General features: G+C 43.5%; 1 protein-coding gene across 1 annotated transcript in view; it reads left to right on the forward strand.

Moving 5' to 3' along the window:
- The first annotated feature begins 5,149 nt into the window (after nt 1-5,149).
- GFRA3 (GDNF family receptor alpha 3) overlaps nt 5,150-17,234 on the forward strand; it is a 54,007-nt gene continuing 41,922 nt past the window's right edge. The window contains exon 1 of the mRNA XM_056569406.1: nt 5,150-5,342. Within this exon, the coding sequence (XP_056425381.1) occupies nt 5,303-5,342 (40 nt within the window). The 5' untranslated portion in view covers nt 5,150-5,302. The remainder of the gene's footprint in view (nt 5,343-17,234) is intronic.

Below are 17,234 nucleotides of genomic sequence, written 5' to 3' on the forward strand. Positions count from 1 at the left end.
TTTTTGCTTATGAGTGGAAATTGCATTTTTGGCCCCTTTGGCATTTTTTTTAGTACCCAAAATTTGTTGGGTGCCAAAAAAATTAATAAAAGGATACAGTAGTGAAGGAAAAAATTTATTTAACGAAATTGATATTTTTTATGGCGAAATTTTAATACATTTTTAATAAAGTGTTCCACGATGGGAGTAGTAGTACCTGTACTAATAGAAATATCGCCCTGGGTGTCAGTCTTGACACCCGATGCAATCGTCCATAATATAGCAGAGAAGCAGAGCGGCTCTATACAGCGCTCACATCTCTGCTCTGTACTCTGGCCGGCCAGTGATGTGAATGGAACTTCACTCATTCATATTTTCCGCCCAGAGTGGTGATTGGCCGGATGGTGGCAGCCAATCACAGCTCTCAGAAGGAAATATGAATAAGTGATGTTCTATTTATATCACTGGCTGGCCAGAGTACAGAGCAGAGATGTGAGCGCTGTATAGAGCTGCTCCACATCTCTGCAATAGATAGGACGATCGCAGTGGGTGTCAGGAGTGACACTTGCTGTGATCTGTCCTTAAATGCAGGTACTACTACTTCCAACATGGAGCACACTCTGCTCCATGCTGGGAGCTGTAGTACCTGCCTTAATAGACAGATCGCAGCGAGTGTAACTTCTGACACATAGTGTGATCTGTCTTTTAATGCAGGTTCTACAGCTCCCAGCATTGAGCAGAGTGTGCTCCATGTTGGGAGTAGTAGTACCTGCAGTTAAGGATAGATCACAGTGGATGTCACTCCTGACACCCGCTGCGATCCTCCTGTATTATGTATAGATGCGGCCGCTCTTCTATAGTCCCCTGCACTGACGTATATATATATATATATACACATATTCATATTTCCCACAGAGAGTTGTCATTGGCTGGAACCATCTGGCCAATCACAGCTTTCTGCGGGAAATACGAATAGGTGTATGTATACGGCAGTGCAGGGGACCATAGAAGAGCGGCCGGCCGATCTGTCAATTAGTGCAGGCACTACTACTTCCATCATGGAACAGTGTGTTCATGCTGGGAGTAGTAGTACTACCTAAAAAAAATTAAAAAATAAAGAAACAAAAGTGAAAAACACACACACTACATTTCTATTATTGTCGGCTACATTTTTAGTGCCCTGCCCACCCACATAAATTGATCCCTGTTTAAAAAATTTATAAAAATTTTGTTATAAAAAAGAAACATTTCGTTAGATTATTATTTTTTTTTTTTAATGGTACCCTACGAAATTTTATTAAAAAAGGTATCTTCATCACTTTTTTGGATCACTAAAGTCCAAAAAAGAATAAAAACCGCCTGCAAAAACGCCAAAGTTAAAACTTCCATAGACTTCTATGGGAGAAAACGCCACGATTTCAGGGAAAAAACACCATAGGCTCCACATGCTGCGACTTTTCAAAACCGCCAAAGGAGCTAAAAAAGAGTGAAAAAAGGCCAAAAGGATAAAAAAAAAAAAAAACACTAAACTGAAAAACGCCAAGTGAAATTTTTTTTTTGCTATTTCTCATTGATTTACAGCTGATATCTGGCCGCAGCGTTTTTTTTGGCCGAAAAAAAACCATGCGTTTTTCTCTGCGTTTTCCCCCCAAAAAATGCAAGTAGAATCTTAGCCTAAGGGTAGGGTCACACATAGCGTAAATGCTGCTTATTTGATGCCTCTGTGTCTTTCATTGCTAGCAAAATATATGGGGGGAGAATGATCAAAACCTGCCCAGAGGAAAAGTTGCTGAGTTGCCCATAGCAACCAATCAGATTGCTTCTTTCATTTTTCAGAGGCCTTTTCAAAAATGAAAGAAGCGATCTGATTGGTTGCTATGGGCAACTCAGCAAATTTTCCTCAGGACAGGTTTTGATCAATCTCCCCCATGGTGTTTATTATTACTCCCATAGACTTTTCTAGGACAAAAATACGCAGGTGCGTCAAATACGCATTGTTTACGTTACGTGTGACCCTACCCTAATTGTTTATTCTCACGTACAGTGTTCAGTGCAGATTTGATGCACAGGATTTAAGGCAGTGTTCAGTCATTTAGTTTACATTTAAAGGGGTTATCCACCATAAGGTGATTTTAGTACATACCCGCCAGGCTATCTTTTTGTGAATTGGTATTTCCTGTTGGAGTTCAGTCTCTTAAACTACACATCCCATAGTTCCCTGCTTGTAAGTGTGAAGTTACATTCCTCCCTCTCACACATCAGCCATTCCACCCATTGCAGCACAAATTAGCTCAAAAGATCAGTGTTTTCTAATCAGGGTGCCTACAGCTGTTGCAAAATTATCTCTCTGTTGAAGCAGGACTGGCTCCCTTTGCACAACTGACTAGTGATGTCACATCTCGACGCACTGCAACCTGGGAAATCCCGAGACCTGAGTAATTTTGTATGCTGTTAAAAATAAATATTGGGGTGAAACTCACATAAGAATTGTGAGAAAACCGTCACACACAGGTACAGACACTACGTATATTATGAACTACACTAACTTTACAGCCCCTGTAGCATAGTCAAATAAAAAAAAATTCCTGGAATACCGCTTTAAATCTGCAGCAGAAAATATGCACGTGTGAACATACCCTAAGGGTGCGTTCATACTTACAGTATCCTGCACAGAGTTGATGCACAGGATTTTCTGCTGAAGATTTCAATGTAAACTATATGATTGAGCACAGCTTCTAATCTGCAGTTACAAATCCTGCGCATCAAATCTGCGCAGTATCCTGTACATGTGAACACACCCTAAGGTTAGGGTCACACGTGACGGATCCGCAGTGTATTTTACGCTGGGGATCCGCCGGTGACCTGACCCATAGTGTACCTCCAGCTGTTGCCTCCACGGCTGCTCTGAGATGTCTGAGTACAGTGCACTCGGCGTCGGCGACTCGCAGGCCCCTGTGTGGCTGTTCGGAGCTGTGGATTGCTGCTGCGAGCAGGACAGGGGGCGGGCCAGGTGGGGATTGGCAACAGCTGGAGGGACTCTATGGGTCAGGTCACCGGCGGATCCGTTACGTGTGACCCTACTCTAAGGTGGGTGAATTCACACTTATGATATCCTGCGCACTTTTCTTGCACAAATTTTGAACCTGCAGATTTTGTGCTGCAGATTTCAATGTAAACTAAATGACTGAACACAGCTTCAAATCTGCAGGTTCAAAATCATCAAATCTGCGCAGGATCCTGTATGTGTGAATTCACCCTAAATGTCTATTCACATGTATAGTATTCTGCGCAGATTTGATGCGCAGGATTTTCTGCTTCAGATTTCAATGTAAACTGACTGACTGAACACAGCTTCAAATCCTGCGCAACAAATCTGCACAGAATACTGTACGTGTGAATAGACCCTAAGGATACGTTCACACGCACAGATTTTTTAGCGGGTTTTCCGCTGCATCTTTGAAAATGGACGGGCTCTTCTCGGTTGTCCGCAGCAGATTTTCCGCGGCGGAAAATACGCTGTGGAAAATCTGCCACAGTCCCTACCGACTTCAATGGGGCTTTCGGCGGATTTTTCAAAGTGTATGTTCCGCCACGGAAAATCTGCTGCGGACAGCCGAGAAGAGCCCGCCAACTTTCAAATATGCAGCGGAAAACCCGCTAAAAAATCCGCGCGTGTGAATGTACCCTTTGGATACGTCCACACATACAGGATGCTGCGCATATTTGATTGTAACTGCAGATTAGAAGCTGTGCTCAGCTATTTAGTTTACATTGAATTCTGCAGCAGAAAATCCTGCGCATCAAATCCTGCGTATGTGTGAAAGTACCCTAAGGGTGCGTTCACACTGAATAAATCAAGAGGAATTCACGCTGAAAAATGTATGTGCGGAAAAAATTATTTTCTATTCGAGCGGAATTTGTGCAGAATTGCGCGCGGAAATAGAGGAGAAAGAAGTGAAGTTTTTTTTCAGCCATTTCAGCGCAAATTCCGCACAAAAACAATGTCGGGCGGAATTTTTTTTTTTTTACCATTGACTTCTATTGATTTCTGCTAGCGGATTCTGTTTGAGGGTGCGTTCACACGGAGTAATTCAAGTGGAATTTACTCGAGTAATTCCTCTTGAATCCCCCACCCCAAACTAATGCACATCTCCTCTGCCCATTGACTTTAATGTTTTTTCCGCTGTCCTGTTCACACTACGGAAATTCTGCTAGAGGAATTCCGACGCTGAATTCCTTTCCGCTTGAAGAAAGAGCATGTTCATTGTTCAAGCAGAATCCGCTAGCAGAAATCAATAGAAGTCAATCGTAAAAAAAAATTCCGCCCGACATCGTTTTCGCACCGAATTCGCATGGAGATGGCTGAAAAACCCTTCACTTCTTTCTCCCCATTTCTGCGCAAATTCCGTGCAAATTCTGCGCATATTCCGCGCGAATTCTGCACAAATTCCGCACGAATAGAAAATTATTTTTTCCACACGTAAATTTTTCAGCGTGAATTACTCTTGATTTACTCACTAAGGGAATTTGGGCAAAATTTACACGAAATTACGCGTGGAATTGCGTACGGAAATGGGGGAGAAAGAAGTGAAGGGTTTTTCAGCCATTTCCGGGCAAATTCCACTCCAAAACGATGTCGGGCAGAATTTTTTTTTTACCATTGACTTCTATTGGGTTCTGCTCGCGGATTCCGCTTGAAGAATAAACATGTTCTTTCTTCAAGGAATTCAGCGTCAGAATTCCGCTAGCAGAATTTCCGCAGTGTGAACAGGACAGCAGAAAGAACATTAAAGTCAATGGGCAGAGGAGATGTGAATTAATTTTGAGCGGAGAATTCAAGAGGAATTACTTGAGTAAATTCCTCTTGAATAACTCTGTATGAGAGGAAAATGTTACCCTGCCTACAATATAGTGCAGCATGCTTTCATGTCCACTATTTTTGACAGAACCTGAAATGGTGGGAGCCAACCCTCAGTGTGTATGGAATCTGTTCTGTGGCCCCCTCTATGGCTCACATATGGTTAATAGTTGCCGTAGTTTACCATGTAGAGGACAATGCCTCCTTGTGTGCTCCACCACAGCCTGTGCGCGCGCACTGTGGAGAACAGCCAGCACGTGTGTCACTACAGAGTGACCGGCAGGGGGCAGTGCAGAGGGCTCGGCTGTAGAGTGCGGAGCTCAATCACTTCTCAGTCACTGCCGGGGACGGACGGCTCATAGTACTGCTGAGAGGACCATCACTCCCATCATCCTGGGGATGGAGCAGCTGCTGCCGGCATAGACCCTGGATATTAGGAGACCTGTGGACAGAAGACTCCCCATCATGAGTTATTTGGGGCTCATCCTGTTCTGTGTGCACGCCGGTAAATGTCTCTTCTATGTCTCATTATGGACAGGTGGTGGTGTCCCGGGGCAGTGCCTAGTACAGGTGTCTCCTAAGAGTTTACTAACATTGCTCCATAGACGTGTCAGTCATCACCTGTAGACAGCTTGTAATGTGGCATGGACACCTATCAGCGCATGGCTCCCTGTCAATTGTAGTGTTTGCCCAGGACTTGACTGTTGATGCTTCTAGTCTAGTGTTTTCCAATGTGCCTCTAGCTGTTGCTAAACTACAACTCCCAGCTGTCCGGGCAAGCTGGGAGTTGTAGTTTTGCAACAGCTGGAGGGACCCTGTTTGCAGCCTCAAGTCATTGTTATTAAGGATATGCAATGAATTCTGTTAAAAGCCCCTGCACTGAATATTACTAGTTTGCAGGTCATAGATGTAGTCTTCTAAACTACTGCTACCACCATCATCCTCTCCATCGTTATCACCACTGAGAGCTGTTGTGACGTAGTCTTCTACCCACTAAATCAGTGGTCTCCAAATGATGGATCTCCAGAGGTTGCAGAATTACAACTCCCAGCATGCATGGACAGCCAACAGCTTTTCAGGCATGCTGGGAGTTGTAGTTTTGTAACCTCTGGAGATCCACAGTTTGGAGATCACTGCACTATATTATGGTCGGGAGAGCTCTGGTTCAGTGTTTTCCAAACAGTGTCTCCAGCTGTTGCAAAACTACATCTCCTGGCATGCTGGGTATTGTAGTTTTGCAACAGCTGGAGACACACTGTTTAGAAAACACTGCTCTAGCTACTCAATAGATGTGCTGTAGGCTTGTCTTGTGCTCCATGCACTCATTGCTCTTTGTGCTACTGAGACTGAGCGGATAGATGGACTTTGACCAGATCTCTTGTGTAATTGGGAATTTTATAGGGTGCATAGATGCCGCTGACTGCTATCTCATCACACATGTTCCTGACAATGTTTATCTTTCTTTTTTAGTATATGTTTAAATAGACTAGAGGTAGCATGTGGTGGATCCATGTGTTGTCCAAGGAAGGACCACAAGTTCTAAAATTCTTAGTTGGAATTGAATATGATGCTTGTTGTTGGGAACTATAAGCTGCTCATAGGCACCAGATAGTAACTGGTGGTAAAATGGGACCCACTGCTGCTTTTATCTGATAGGATTTCAAGTGCGTAATTGATAATAAAATATGAAACCTTATTTGTCCGCAATTCAACTGCTTATAGTATAGACTTTAGGTCCTCAAGTATCAATATTTCATTTATTTTAATAAATAATTTTGTAGGGATTTTAAGTTCATTTTCATCTATGTGCTTTTCACGTGTTGGTAAATTTCGGCGCATTGGACTTGCGTCAAGGTGCATCTAAATATTGGGTCTAAATTTGACCTCTCTTTTATAAGTGAAAAACTGAAGGAATAAAAGACATAGTGGAAAATGTAACAAATGACTTGCATTGTGAAAATGTAGAAAGCCGTGCCCCCATTTCTTGGAAAAAATAGAAACTTTGGCACATAAGGTCAATAGAGTGAATTCATGTTCCCGTACATTTTTCACCCGAATTTAAACCAATCTACAATAATAAAAAATAAAATAAAAAGGAAGGGCGGGGTTATAACTATTATCATTATGAAACAGGCTGTCTCAATAGAACAACTAGGAGAAGGTTTGGCCGATATTATCGGCCGATATTCAGGATTTTTTTACGTTATTGGTATCGGCAATTACCTTGCCGATAATCTGATAATGTCCCGCACCGCCACCTCACCGTACGCTGCACCCCCCACCGCACGCCGACCCCCCCCCCCCCCACCCCACGTCGCCCCCATTGCCTCCCTTATCCCCAGTTTGAAAATTACCTGTTCCCGGGGTCTGGGGGCCGCGCTATTTCTGGCTCCTGCTGCGTCCTGCGTTACGATGTGTGATGCGCAGCGCAGTGACGTCCTCAACGTGACGTCACAGTCAGTGCGCACAGTGACAGCACAGGACGGGAGCCAGAAGTAACGCGGACCCCGGGAACAGGAAATTATAAAACCGGGGATAGGGGAGGCAATGGGGCAGCGGCGGTGGGGCGGCGTGCGGTGCAGGGGTAGGTGGGGGATGGCTGGGGGGCAGCGGTGGTGGTTGGGAGGACCCCCGGACAGGCAGGGGGAGAGAAGCGGGTGGCGGCGGTGGTCTCTGATTGAGCGAAAGCCGCTACAATTCATTGATTTAAAGCACCCGCTTTAAATCAATGATCTCCAGCGGCTTCTTCGGGGGGAGAAATAGCCGATAACTTATACTAGAATATCGGTATAAGTTATTGGCTATCGGACTGAAAGGCCACAGATTATCGGTATCGGCCCTAAAAAAAAAACTATATCGGTCGATCCCTAGAGAAGGTTCCAAAAAAGTACTAAGTGATACAGTATGGTTATAAACAATGATATAATAAATATCAATGCTGGAATAAATACTTGTGTTATGCATTTCTGTCTACCTATCTATATGGACAAAATCACTCCAAAAAATAGAAAACTGGTTTATTCATTGAACTGGATGATGCACAAGCCTGGAGCTCGTGGTGTGACATTTTAGTTCTAGTTTGAAGCTTTTTCCAAGCTTAAAAAAAAAAAAAAAAAAAAAGGCTCCAGTCTGGATCTGAGACATTGCACTGTATTTGAAGCACTATTCTGCTGGAAACATTATACACTTCTCGGCAGAATTTTTTTTGGAGTGCTGTGGTCCTTATCTTATGTGGACTTTGGATTATTAAGACCTATTGCTGCTGGTACCCAACTACTGTGCTCTTTACTCTGAAGTGCTGTTGTCTACAGTATATACGTGCATTATCTGAATTAATTTACTCATATATTCAAAGATGGAAGAAGAATGGGCTCAGGGCACTCCCTCCTCATGTTGATCCATATGACCAGGCTTCCAGGTTGGCTTGGTTCTTGGGTCATGTTTTAAGTAGTGACTTTAAGTGCCCTTATTGCGGGTGGATCTGGTGCAGGCTTATACAGGTTTAGTGCAAAGTACTCCAGTGCAGTTATTGGGGTTACCTGTAGCAGGGATGTGCACACACAGACTCAAAAGGGGGCTTGAGCCCCTGCCCTTTTTAATGCACCTGCCCTATGATGCCCTCACTCATTGGGACCTTCGTGGAGTGATGCGGGGTCCCATTCAGCTGACATGACTGCCGGTGGTCCCTTACCTCAGGAATTGTGTTTATATTGAAAAGTGCCCTTTTTCCAATTTGAGCCCCTGACCCAAAAAAATCTGTGCATGTCCCTGCCTGTATGGTGTATTTGTGTGGGGACCACACAACTAGTCAACAACTAGGGTTCGACAGCCAACCAATTCATTGTTTCTTGCATTACTTGCAATATCTGTCCCTGATGAAATCTCTTACACAGCACCCCCCATAGTGTTCCCTTGACTACAACACTGCTTTACCAAGAAAGATCTGGATGTGCCCAGTTAAAAAGGAGTAAATACATATGTACTTTTAGTGTGCGGTAAATTAGAATGCAGCCTAAGGTTTCTTCATGGACCTTAAAGGGGTACTCCGGAGGAAAACATTATTTTATTTATTTTTTTTAATCAACTGCTGCTAGAAAGTTGAACAGATTTGTAAATTACTTCTATTAAAATTTTTTAATCCTTCCAGTACTTATTAGCTGCTGAATACTACAGAGGAAATTCTTTTCTTTTTTTGAACACAGTGCTCTCTGCTGACATCTCTGTCCATTTTAGGAACTGTCCAGAGCAGAATGTTTTCTATGGGGATTTTCTCTACTCTGGACAGTTCTTAAAATGGACAGAGGTGTCAGCAGAGAGCACTGTGCTCGTGATTCACTTTTATACACTTCCACTTGTTTGCTGAAAAAGGGAACCAGCTCCCTTTTATTGAGTTGTTGGGGTTCACAGCTTCTTTGCAAGATCTGGAGGGGCTTTGGGGTGCTTTGTCCCTTGTAGGGGTTGTGAGAGTCTTAGCCAGTGTTTCCCAAGCAGGGTGCCTGCAGCTGTTGCAAAGCTACAACTCCCAGCATGCCCAGACAGCCTTCGGCTGTCTGGGCATACTGGGAGTTGTAGTTTTGCAACAGCTGGAGGCACCCTGCTTGGGAAACACTGGTCTAAGCAGATACATTCAGCCATTTCTCTATTAGCTGTGCAATGTAATGTTAAACAGTAGTAGGAAGGCGAGTAGTGATTGGAAATCCATGCCCCCCAATCCCTGACATTGTATTGTTACATTATGGAGGAAGAATTCATTTCACATAGTAAATGACATCACCAGCAATTAAATATGAAGGGCAAAGTGAATTCTGCTGGAAAAACCACTTTACTTGCTCATAATGCTTTATCATGTATTATTGATGGATTTCTACAGTGTATGAAGTAGCAGTGAACATGCTAAGCAAGGGCAACGTTCACCTGTACGTATTCTCTATTCTATATAATAGAATCATTTCTGGTACCAATTTAAAGGACATGTGCTGTTGTACTTCACTCCTTGCTATAGTATAATTATTATAGAGGAACACTCCCCAACTGACAGTATATAAGACTACACAGTCTAACATGCACAAACTGCTTGTAATTCAGTTAAAAATGCTGTTCTTAAAGGGGTTCTCTGCTTTGGACAATCCCTACTTGTTAACTATATTCCTGAAAAATAGATGTGAAAAAAGTGTCCCCTTGCATAGACCCCTAGCATTTTGTGGGGAATTCTGGCTGTAAGTGTTCAGTTTCCTTGCAGCGCCGCCGCAGGAAAAATTGAGTATTACACTGTTGCCACAGAAATCAATATGCAGTCTGTATAAAACAGGACTGGGCAGGTTAAAATGTTAATTCTGTCCTACAGAAGAAGATCATGAACAGGTGACCCCTTTTATCATCCAAGGTATATGATAAGGGGTTTTCTAAACTGACCATCCCCTTTAAGGACTGCAGATGGCAAGAGAAAAAAGGGAAGCCATCATGTTGAAAATGCTACCCTAAATATCATGTTCTTTAGCAGAGTAGATTGATTACATAATTAGTTTTTTGGGAAAAGATAGCTAGTAATTTATTTGTATACATTTCTTGCCTATTCTGGGTTTAGTAGTCCAGTGGGAGGTCTTGCTAAGTGATTGACAGTCTTGCTTGTATTAGGGTAGGGTCACACTGGGTGCATACAAAGCATATATGTTGCTGGGAGAAATCTGACTAGCAGCAAGAAATACGCTGTGTATGTGCTAGGAGTAGACACAAGGCTTTCCCCGCTACAGCCCTGTGTCTGCAATATGGTTCGGAGGCCGGCAGCGTGCATCGGCAACACTAACCTTATTGCAGACACTGTGGCGGGAAAAGCCCTGTGTCTGCTCCCAATGCATACACAGCGTATTTCCTGCTGCTCGGCAGATTTCTCGCAGCCTCAAATATGCTGCGTCTCCGCCCAATGTGACCCTACCCTTAGTGTGCATACATAGATAGCTGTCAGTCACTTAGAAGACTGCCCACTAGACTCCTAAGCCCAGAATGGGAGGAGGTTTGAAGGAGAAAACTACTAGTTATCTTTTTCCACAAAACTATATATATCAATTTGCCGCCACGCCCCCTCCCATAGACTTACATTGAGGTGATGGGGCGTGACGTCACACAGTGGCGGAGTCCTGACGTCACGGACTTCCGTTCCCGTGGTCGCGACCAAGACCCTCCAGCGCTTCTGGACAAGAAACAGGTGGGTACCGCATGCAACATTGCGGGGGTCCCCAGCGGAGGGACCCCTGCGATCAGACATCTTATCCCCTACCCTTTGGATAGGGGATAAGATGTCTAGTGTGGGAGTACCCCTTTAAGAGGTTTTAGCTTTGTTAATACTATTTCTATTAAAATCAGTGAGATCACAAGGAATAGGGTCATCTTTCTGTTTTTGACTTTCTTAAGCATTTAATTTCTGGGAAATAAGGGGCTGCTTCTTAAATTGCCCGTGCCCTTGGTAGCCAAGAACCAATTACACCTCTGGGCAAAATGATTATGAAACTAGTTATGAAATTAATTTTCCCCTCATTTCATGGAATTTATAGCCTCTATATTACTAATACATTCACTATAAAAAGGATTGAGAATTGAGAACTGGAGTCGTAAAAGGCTGGGGTCATGTTGAACATGCCACTTGCAATGAAGGCTAATTAAAGATTACAGTAATATGACATATGATGGCGGGTCTTTACATTTTATCAGCAGGCACCCCTCCGCCTCTCCGGACATAATAATAGACTCATTGTGATATAATGATTGTTATTCCTAAAATTAGCTGCCGACTATGAGGGGGGCCAAAATATATATATATCCTTGGTGGCGAAAAGACATTTAATGAATGGACTGAACCAATAAAGCACCTAAAGGTTCTTTGTTGAGCATATGCTTTAATGTAATAATGGCTTCCCAAAATTTTAGCAGAAGACAATCCCATAAGATGCTGACCTTGTAGCCAGTCACTTGCCACTAGGGTCTATTTCTTCTGAATGGATTCAGAAATAATCTATATGATCTTATTGATTGTAACTCCTATGAGGGCAATAATGCAGTTATAAGTGAATATGGACCTGTCCTGTAGACGCAGGGTGGGTACTCAAGATCATGAAATGTGTTTGTGAATAGACTGAATGGTGAAACATAATTCCAGAGATTTCAAACCAGAACATTTGAAAAATAAAACTACTCCATTTGTTTGCTATAAAAAAAAATGCTTTTTTGTCCATTTTATGCCTTTTCACTTTGATCTGCAAGTTTATTTTATTAAAACTGAATAATAGGGATCGAAGTCTCGGCACTCACAGCTTGCAAAATCTTTCAGCGTTTATTCACACATGGAGTAACATGCAGGATGCGTTTCGGCCACAAGCCGTTATCAACTGACTGCTTGTGGCCGAAACGCGTCCTGCGTGTTACTCCATGTGTGAATAAACACTGAAAGATTTTGCAAGCTATCTGTGAGTGCCAAGACTTCAATCCCTATTATTCAGATTTACCATTTGGTCTGCGAGCACCACTCTCTGTACACGAGTGCCGACTCCATCTGCTCCAGTATTTTATTAAAACTCCCTGATTTCTATAAATCCAGTTAGAGGAATAGGAGAGAGAGACAGTTCACTTTATTGGATTGCCATAAGGAGTGGAGAGAAGAAACGTACCTCTCGGTTACCTGATGACATGTAAGAGTTAAAGCAGACCTGCCAAAAGGAAAACATGAGCCAATTGCTGGGCAGGGCCAGTCATCATGATCCTAGGCATGCATTTGCATTTACCTGTATACAAATAAGGCTAAAAAGCCTTATTCCCCAGCAAAACAAAAGCCCAGGTAAGTCCATCCCATGTCCTCTTTATCTGGTGACCCTCAGTCAAATGGGGTAAGCCATTGTAATTGGGCCACTGGTGGTAATAAGGAGGACATGGGCTGGATTTACCTGGGCTCTTACCATACTTGGGAACCCTCCTTGGTCTTTTGAGCCTAATTTGCATAATAATGAAAAGACTCAAATCTCCAAATTGAAAAGGACTATAGAGATTTAAAAAATAAAATAAAAATGTTTCCAGAATCCTGATAACCAGCCGTGTCTAGCCATATGCTTATGTACACTCATGTTTTTCTGCTGACAGGTCGGCTTTAATGTAGCTGAAAGTGGTAGCTTTCACATAGGTACTTTTCAGAAAGTAATGACAGAAAAGGTGTGGAGCACTAATGGCTAAGCTTACACAAGGAAGACTGCGTGCCGCTCAATTGGCCACACACCAAATAATCTAACAACTGTTTCCTGTGACTCCATCATAGTAGCTTATTCCAATGAGGGAAAAGTAATATGCCATTTCCACACACCTCAGGAAGAGTTTTATATTTTGCAGGAACAAAGTTACAGGCATCTTAAAAGCAGACCCCCTGATTTAATTTTCCATTAATATATAATTTGGAGGGAAATTGAGAGCCCTCATACACATTAATCTGTTTTAGCACTTGTGCCAACCATTCTATTTGGAGTCTTCACATAAGAATTCCTTGCAGTTTAGACATGAAGAAAATTGCTGCTTCCAGTTCTGTTTTTTCCATCAAAATAACAGAAATCCCAATGGAACCCAAGGGACCTCATTGTGAAATATAGGGGTCCATCAAGGATGGGTCAACAGTTAGGTTTGCTGCATTTCATCCTGGCATGTATGATACCTATTTCTGTCTGCTCGAAAAATATTGTAACATAGACAATTACATGTTAATATTTTGTTGCTTAGTATGTATTTATATTTCTCTACAAATATTCTAGATGAAAGTATCACACGTTCACAAATATTCTTGAGAACACTCCCTTGTCCTTCTCTAAACTATCTATATCTGAGGATGTATTCTTCTCACATAATGAACAGACTTTAGTGATCCTCAAAGAAGCTGAACTTGGCCAGCTGCCAGACCTACTGACATGAGCAGAACAACAGTATCAATGCGAAATCCATCATAGGGAAGTAAGAATTTTTTCTATGCAAAACATGTCTAGTCTTGGAGTCTAGCCTCATCTACTCAGTATTAAAGGAATACTCTAGTGGAATACTCCGAAGGATAGGGGATAAGTTATATTTTGCGGGCCTCCCGCTATCTCTTGTACGGGGCTTCGGCAGTCCGCAGGTAGCGCCACTCCGTCGCCAGCAGGAAGCCGCGGCAGACACCCCCCTCCTTGTGTCTCTATGGGATACATGTCCACAACCACGTCCAGAACACCCCCTTCCTGCAGACTGCCGTGGCCCCGTACACGGGATCGCAGGGAGTCCCAGCAGTCAGACCCCTGCGATCTATAACTTATCCCCTATTCTTCAGATACGTTATATTCCACCACAGTATTTCTTAAAATTCTGGAAGAAAAGTCGTAGCAATAGGTCCTAGCAATAGGCTTTCCCTAGCCCAGAGTGCACTGTGACGTTAGGTCTGCATCTTCCATGTTTACCTCCTCTCCACGCATATTTATCTTGCTTTACTGTCAGCTCCCTCATACCATTATGTACCTCCTTATTATGTATGTTCTTGGCTTGACTTCGAACATTTGCTGCCTGTTGTGAGTCCACCTGTTCACTGACCATGATGCCAGCCCAAGACATCGGCCAGTACCTGCACTTATCCCTACCTCTCCCCTTGGTTCCTTGCACCAGTGTCTCTTTGCCTGCCAGGCAGCTGCAACCTATACTCCCAGGGGTAGCGATTGGTAGTTCCATGCAATGAAGAATCAATTCTTATAGGAGAGGGTCAACGGGTGAAAACCATTCTTAAAGGGGTTATGCAGGAAAAACATTTATATAAATCACCTGGCTCCAGAAAGTTAAACAGATTTGTAAATAACTTTTATTAAAAAATCTTAATCCTTTCAGTACTTATGAGCTGCTGAAATTGAGTTGTTCTTTTCTGTCTAAGTGCTCTCTGATGACACCTGTCTCGGGAACTGTCCAGAGTAGAAGCAAATCCCCATAGCAAACCTCTTCTACTCTATGCAGTTCCCGAGACAAGCAGAGATGTCAGCAGAGAGCACTGTTCTCAGACAGAAAAGAACAACTCAACTTCAGCAGCTGATACTTATTGGAAGGACTAAGATTTTTTTTATAGAAATCATTTTTGGAGCCAGTTGATATAAAAATAAAAAAGTTTTTTTCCTGGAATACCCCTTTAAGAGTGGCCCAAAACTTAGGCAGTTTAGTGGCACAATGCATCCACACCCTCTGTCTGTAACTCTACTCTTCAACTCCTCAACTAAACAAAGCTTTTAAAAGAGAAATGCAAAAACAAGACCCAACTATATATAAAATGTGTAATGTCAATGGCCCCTTCTCACCATTGGATACAACCTACCGGGGGGTAGTTGAAGTGCTTGTGGACACAGTAATTGATCAAGATATGTCACTCCGATGTCACTTTCTTGTGGATCCTTGGGACTAGGCAGCCATCTTGCATACTTTGTCATGCACATCTTATTTCCTCGTAACAGTTTTTTCCCCATAACATTTTAATGAACAACTGTAGTCAAATATATGCAAACTGGAGAATACACAATACCGTCTGCCTGGTCAGGCACATAAAACCATTGCAAGTTAAATAAATCTGGATCACAAAATACAGACTCTCACCTGGTGCTCAAAGTGTCGTATCAGTAAAGGTCACTATTCCTAGAGCGCAGGACAAATATGCACAACGCACTGATCACAGGTTATAAATTAACCCTATTGTTTTCCTGATAAGAGCCGTTTAACCAATATATTCTAACATAACAGCTGATTCGTGGTTAAGTAAACAAAAGCTTTTCCATCTGGAGGGATGTGGTGAACGATCCTTCCATCTGGTCCTGTGTGCAAGTGGTGGGTGGGAGATGGAAAAAGTACAGTATAGATAGAATAGATCAGTGTAAACCAGAGGCAAGACAGGTGTAGTCGCCATGGACAAAGGAAAACAGAAGGAAACTTACCCGTATATACTCGAGTATAAGCCGTCCCGAATATAAGCCGAGGCCCCTAATTTCACCCCAATAACCCAAAAGTTATTGACTCGACTTTAAGCCTAGGGTGGGAAATACATCATCCCCCCCCTGTCATCATCCAGACCCCCGTCATTATCACCCCCATCATTATCACCCTCATCATCATCCCCCTCGTCATCATCCCCCTCGTCATCATCACCGCCTGTCAATCCCTTCTCAGTGGTCTTCAACCTGCGGACCTCCAGATGTTGCAAAACTACAACTCCCAGCATGGGAGTTGTAGTTTTGAAACATCTGGAGGTCCGCAGGTTGAAGACCACTGCGGCCATCGTCATCATCCAGACCCTCCTTTTGTTTTCTACTCACCTCCCCTCGGTGGGAAGGAAGGGTGAGCTGGTCCGGGCCGTCCATATTTGACCTCCTATGCTGCAGGGACCGTCCAGGGGGGAGGGTTAGTTGTTCCGGGCTGTCCATCTTCACCGGGAGGCCCTCGTCTCTGCTCCGGGCCGGCCCCGGACTAGTGACGTTGCCTTGACGACGACGCACAGGGACGTCCCTGCGCATGAACGTCCCTGCGCGGTGGCGTCAATGCAGCGTCACTAGTTCGGGGCCGGCCCGGAGCAGAGAAGAGGCCCCCCAGGTGAAGATGGACAGCCCGGAACGACTAACCCTCCCCACTGGACGGTCCCTGCAGCATAGGTGGTCGAATATGGACGGCCCGGACCAGCTCACCCTTCCTTCCCACCGAGGGGAGGTGAGTAGAAAACAAAAGGAGGGTCTGGATGATGACGAAGGCCGCAGTGGTCTTCAACCTGCGGACCTCCAGATGTTTCAAAACTACAACTCCCAGCATGCCCGGACAGCCATCGGCTGTCCGGGCATGCTGGGAGTTGTAGTTTTGAAACATCTGGAGGTCCGCAGGTTAAAGACCACTGAGAAGGGATTGACAGGCTGAGATGGACGGCCGGAACCATCCCCTCACAGCTAAAGCCAGAAACTTTTTTTTTTTTTTTTTTTTCACTCGAGTATAAGCCGAGGGGTACGTTTTCAGCACGAAAAATCGTGCTGAAAAACTCGGCTTATACTCGAGTATATACGGTACATCCATTCATTAGTACAGTGTTTCAGTGATTTAGGAATATAAGAAAATTTTAGTATATCAATATCACATACCATAGGACTTCAATATACACCAGGACACCATATACACCATAGGACTTCAATATACACGTTCATCTCCATCATCCACATAGAAATTGTCTCCTCTGCTGTAGTGGAAAAATTCCTGCAGAAAAACGGACAAATCCAACTACCATTTTGGGCTTCGTCCTTCTTATCTTAAATTCATTCAGCAGAAAATTCGGAAAGAAACCTACTTACATGATGAATGTCTTACTGCAGTGGTTTCCAACCATGGTGCCTCCAGCTGT

Source organism: Hyla sarda, chromosome 4, assembly GCF_029499605.1.
Source record: "Hyla sarda isolate aHylSar1 chromosome 4, aHylSar1.hap1, whole genome shotgun sequence".
NCBI classification, from domain to species: domain Eukaryota; kingdom Metazoa; phylum Chordata; class Amphibia; order Anura; family Hylidae; genus Hyla; species Hyla sarda.